This window comes from Setaria viridis, chromosome 4 (assembly GCF_005286985.2).
Source record: "Setaria viridis chromosome 4, Setaria_viridis_v4.0, whole genome shotgun sequence".
Lineage (NCBI taxonomy): Eukaryota > Viridiplantae > Streptophyta > Magnoliopsida > Poales > Poaceae > Setaria > Setaria viridis.
In genome coordinates, this window is record NC_048266.2 from 17,468,935 (window position 1) to 17,474,934 (window position 6,000).

At 44.1% G+C, this 6,000-nt stretch overlaps 1 protein-coding gene across 1 annotated transcript; it reads left to right on the forward strand.

Annotated features, from left to right (window-relative positions):
• The first annotated feature begins 1,684 nt into the window (after positions 1–1,684).
• On the forward strand, positions 1,685–3,658 carry LOC117851995 (uncharacterized). Its single transcript, XM_034733914.2, has 2 exons — positions 1,685–2,868; positions 3,003–3,658. The coding sequence occupies exons 1-2, from the start codon at positions 2,109–2,111 to the stop codon at positions 3,344–3,346; spliced, it is 1,104 nt and encodes a 367-aa protein (XP_034589805.1). The 5' UTR covers positions 1,685–2,108; the 3' UTR covers positions 3,347–3,658.
• The last annotated feature ends 2,342 nt before the right edge of the window (positions 3,659–6,000 follow it).

The window sequence follows — 6,000 nt, forward strand, 5'->3', positions numbered from 1 at the left end:
AGTTGGTCTTGTTACAGGTTTTGTAAGCTGATTTTGGTAGGTAATACGACGGTAGTTTTTGCACGAATTGGGTTGATGTTCTTTGTGTGGGTGATTATACCGAATAAGTTTAGTTATTCTTTGCTTGACCTGATCACCTGAGCATTGTGAGTTTATTGCTAAATTGTGTTTGATTCTTGAGCTAAAGTTTAGTCCATATCACATTGAATGTTCGGAGGCTAATTAGGAGGACTAAACATGAGTTAATTATAAATACACAGATGGAGGCTAATTCGCGAGACAAATCTATTAAGCCTAATTAAATCATGATTAGCACATGCTTACTGTAGCATCATATTGTCAAATCATGGACTAATTAGGCTTAATAGATTCGTCTCGCGAATTAGCCTCCATCTGTGCAATTGATTTTATAATTAGTCTATATTTAATATTTTTAATTAGTATCTAAATATTTAATGTGACAGGGACTAAAATTTAGTCATAGAAACCAAACGGGACCTAAATACACGCAGTAGGAGTGTAGGGTCACTGGAGCACACAGGTCTCTTTTGCCTGGCTAGTCACAACTAAAGGTACTTGGCTTGATGCTACCTACCATTGCAACAAAGCACACCTTTTCCGTTCTCCTAAGATTGTCTTTGTGATTTGACCAAGTAATATAAATTGTTATGAGAAGAATACAATAGAGTTGTGGCTCTTTTCTTGAGGAACAATAGTCTCTCTAGATGCTTCTAGATTTAGCTTCACTGGCCAACTCTTTCTCTCCAAATCGAACAGTTCTCCATTGTGTACACAACTGCAAGTTTCACTGTTAAAATACAAGCTTCCGCTGCTACGGAAGATTTTAAAAAGGCGTGTATTTTCACGCTTGTTTCTATGATGATCCAATAATTGATTGAACAAATATGCTCGATTGGTGGCCGAATATTTAAACCCCCCCAGGGGCCTTCTGATCATGATTACCACTCTTTAATCCCCGTTTCAGTGATCTTGATATCTCGTCGCATGCACATGTTTATGAGCTTTCTGCTGGTTTGGTTTTCTTAATATTTTGGACATATCGATCTCAATGATGTGATCCTCCACTGTCGACATACAAACACATAGAAAATCAACCCACTAAACGGAAACTCCATCGGCGAGACGGCATTGACGAGATCTTTGTTCATCGAGAGCCAATTTCAACGTGATGATGACACATTAATCTACATCGCTTTCTGCGTCAGTGTTTGGCAAATGTGTGTATTCAAATCTGACTTAGATATACACAATTCCATCATTGCCAGCTTCAGCATGATGCTGATGTGAATGTTTTCTTTTTTCCGAACAATATGCTGATGTGAATGTGATCAAATGTACATGTCATGGAACAATGCACGGAATCTGAAAAGAGAACGCTCATCAACGTATAATATGCACATTTTCAGCAGGCCATGCATGGGTGAATTGAAAAGATGAATTATGTAAACTAGAAATTAGCTAAGAACTTGAAATTCTATCAGATGTAGTCTTTTTTTGGAACATTTGAGTCGGTGTAATAATAATTCAGACAATGACATTGATTGATGATTTGAGCCAGGGGCCGATGAGGGACGAAGCTCATGATTGTAGATTGTAGATATGCATAACCTTTTTTTTTAACAAGAATTGCGCAATTACAGGAAAGGAGAGCTACACCTACACGAAGCGGAAAGGAGGCCTGCGTGCAATGTTGCAGACTGCGCACGTACGTCACTTGGCAACGCATGCCAGTAATCCGTCGCGGCGCATGTCAGTGTCGTGCGTCGCGTTGCGCCTCCCGATGCCTTGTCTCGCTGTCTCCTTCTTCCTCGCCCCATCGTCGCCATGAAAGCGAAAGCGAAACAGTTAAATTCCAGCGCTTTGTCTGAATGCACATCATCCCTGCGCCCTGCTTTGGTGCCAATTTGGTGGGCGTAGGTCCGTCTGCTCTGCCAACTCTCTCTCTCTCTCTCTCTCCATCCCTCTCTCTCTCCCCTGTGCGTGTGGTCCGGCGGTAAGTATTAATGCAGGTTTCCGCGGCGGTAGCTGCACCCCTGCCCGCCCTTCTGCTGCACGTCCAAAGCTAACGGATTCTTCTGTCACGCTGCATGCTAAAGCTGCCACTCTCTCAGTCTCTCTCTGCTCCCCTCCCTTCCAGTCTCTCTCCGCTGCGACACGAGCTCCGTTTTCATCATATACTGCCAGTGCTCTGCCGCGCCGGCCGTCTTGCACGCAGTCACGCAAGCACATGTACGAGAGCTGAGGCTGATCAATCAGCTGCCCGCGCGCGCGCCATGGCAAGAGCCTTCCACGCAGCGTCCCCGGCGCCGGCCGCCGTGCCGGCGTCGCCGCTCCCGTCCTCCAAGAACACCACCACCGGCCTCGCCAACCTGCAGTGGCTGCTCAGGAAGCGCCCCAACAAGGTGCAGCACGGCCGGCCCGTCGAGAATCATCAAGAGGCCGACGACGATGACGAGTGCGCCTCCATGTTCGCCGGCGCCACGCCCTACATCGCGCCCGGCGCGGGCCCGGACGACGCGACGCCGCCGTGCAAGGCGACGAGGCGCGGCGGCGGCGAGGCGCTGTCGCGGCTCCGGTCGGCGATCCTGGCCGTTCTGGCGCGCGCGCGGCGCGGGCGTGGGGCCGGCGGGCGCCGGGCCATGGGCTCCTCCGTCACCGGCACTATCTTCGGCCGCCGCCGCGGGCGTGTCCACCTGGCGTTGCAGACCGACCCGCGCGCCCCGCCGGCGCTCCTGGTGGAGCTCGCCGCCTACTCCACCGGCGCGCTCGTCAGGGAGATGGCGTCCGGCCTCGTTCGCCTCGCGCTCGAGTGCGAGAAGGCACGGCCTCCACATCAGCAAACAACAGGTTACCCATCGAACATCGATCGATCGATCGACGATGCGTGTTCCTTGCCGTTTTTGCTTTAGATTCACCATTGCAGCGATATCAATTATCTGTTGGCATCGTCCACGCACGGCGACGTCCGGCTTGCATTTCAGGTGACCACCACCAGAGGCGGCCAGCGAGGCAGGCGGCGCTGCTGGAGGAGGCGACGTGGCGCGCGTACTGCAACGGCCGCAAGTGCGGGTACGCCGTGCGGCGGGAGTGCGGCGCGGACGAGTGGCGGGTGCTGCGCGCCGTGGAACCCGTCTCCGTCGGCGCCGGCGTGCTCCCGGACGGCGAGAGCAGCGCGGGCACGGGCGCCGGCGGCGAGGGCGACCTGATGTACATGAGGGCCAAGTTTGAGCGGGTGGTGGGGTCCAGGGACTCGGAGGCGTTCTACATGGTGAACCCCGACGGCGGCGGCGGGCCCGAGCTCAGCATCTACCTCCTCAGGGTCTAGACGGCAAAGACGTTGCTTCTTAATTTGTTTGCATGTTTGCAAAGACCTTGTGTTAGTTATTATGAATATGGGGTTGTGACTTGTGCATGTTTGGTTGTGTTTGGCTTTGTGCAATATCTGTGGTTAATTTGATCATTTACCACTGACTCTACTTACATTATTACTCACATATTCGATTAACTTCGGCTTTTGTGTTGGATTAATCCGTAGCGAACCATTAAGGAGTTAATGACAGTAGGTTACACTTTGTTGTACAATGTAATGTTGTTAAATGTAAGATATACATTGCCTCCCCGCGCCCCTTTGATTTTACTTGTAAATTTTTTTTTACCGAAATCAGTTTTTATATATTTCGTATCTATTTAATTCGCTTCCATGAGAGTCAAAACTAGGTCCGTTGGATCCTACTTAGATGCTCTAACCACCAGATTAGAGACACTTTCACATTGGTAAAAACTTTCTTTTATGTAATTTTATTTAAATAATATATACTCTAATTTCCTTTTTCAAAGAAACATCTTACTTCAACAAGGTTTGTAGTACGGAACAATTGAAGTTTGCCCACCTCCGTAAAATAAGTACCTTTTGAATTGGGCAAATCACAAAAAGAAACAAGAGCAACTCACATGATGGTTTATACAACCAATCATGGCACTTTATTGCAATTGTATATTATGTATGCCTCTGAACTATGTATGTAAAATCTTCATGTGAACTTATTCTTAGGTTACAAATAAAATATTCATGGTTCAACTCACATGTGTATACACCTTCCTTCCATTATCTTGCAATTGTAATTATGTACATTTCTAAAATCTATAGAGAGCTAACAGAGTATAGTACAAAACATGGACTGTGCATATGCAAACTTTTTATTATCAGATATTCTTATGTTCTCTTAGAGTACAAAAGCTTGATGGTTGGATTCAACTATGGAGACAAAATTCGACGAAAATGTGTCTAGATGGTAGCATGCTCTTTTTCGTAATCATACCTAGAACTAGGAGAATAACTACCGTTTGGAAAACTTTGTCCATCTTTTGAATATATATAGAGATGTTTCTAGCTATACAAAGTCCAAAATTTCAAATACTAGTCAATATTCCTAGTGTTTTATTAACCATGTTTTATCAGTTTTGTCTTTACTAGTTGCCATGCCATTATATTGGGTAACCGGCATGCTAAACTAGCAAGTAGATTATATATAAGTTGCTGCAAGCATTGGAAAGTTTGGTGGGAAAGCCAAAAGAAATGCAAATAATTATGCAACTCAGGACTTTTTCTTTAGCTTTGTTACCCATTATTTACTTTTATTAAAAGCTAATCATCATCACTTTATACTGTTTAGTGTTGCTATTATTTGTGATAATAAAGCTACTTGGTAGGCATATCGATATGTTGCCCTTTTCTCTATGGCACGCCAAGGATGGTGTTCATTCACAACATGCATTCCTGTACTGAAATGAATTCACCAGCCTTTAATAAACATGACACCTAAATAGAAAGCAGATGATATTTCGATACATCTACGCTACTTGATTCATTAAGCTAAGCACAAATGTTATGGTGCAAAACTAACCATTGTTTGGATAATGTATTGAGAGTTATGAACGATTAATTTTCATCTCATGAATGCAAGTATCTGGAGTAGTATTTCATTAAGCTAACAGGAGTACAGCTAAATAATGTCATTGTATTTCACTCAAGATGCATAAGAAGAAGGCTGACCCATTGTTGGTAAACAAGGTAAAAATAGACATGTTATCAATATAAAATCAGGACGCTTAAAGGTTTGACTGCAATCAATCTCCGATTCACAAGCACTCTCTAGTTTCAAGTTCCACTACTGCTTTCAGATCATCTAATTTACCTGGCGTTTTCTGGTAATATGGATTCTGTACACGATTAATACTATCCAGGAGCCCCCAAACGAAATGCAGGAAATTCCTAGATTTCTGTGCAAGTTGAACAGTTTCATGGAGAATCCTATCAAAACTTCCATGCACCAAACATTTCCTAAATAATCAAACAAAATGAAAAATTCTTCATACGTACAGACACTAATGGTACAGTTCATATCTGGTAGAAAACAATGTGAGCAAGCTGACCACCTCCAAAGTTTTCTTTATACATCAAGGAATGCTAACAACAGGACCAAGGAGAGCATACATATACACTAAACAGTTAATAGTAGCTTCTACCTTTCAGTGTTTGATGAAGCACCAGAGGAGTCTGAGCCCAAGGTAAACTCAGAATCATACAGCGGAAATCATCATTGACGGCAGCACTTTCGCTTGCTTGGTTATCCACCAAAAATGACTTGTCAGGATAAGAAAATCAAGAAAACAAATCAAGAGGGTGAACTATTATATATTAGTTAAGTATGCGGCGAAAAGTATAAACAAATCGTACAGCATATTGTTTAATATTATATCAAATGCTACATGCTTATTGTAAGTCAATACAGTAATAAGGACAAGAAACAAGGCCCACACTACAATGTACTAAAATGAGGTAATTAAAAGGAACAAAAAAAGTGTATAGCTGCAAGTGGGAACTAACATTGCATTACACAGTTTACTTCTGTTGAATAGGAACACTGCTGTAGCATATTTGCCATTTAGGGAAGGTATAAGATTGATTTAATTTCCAAC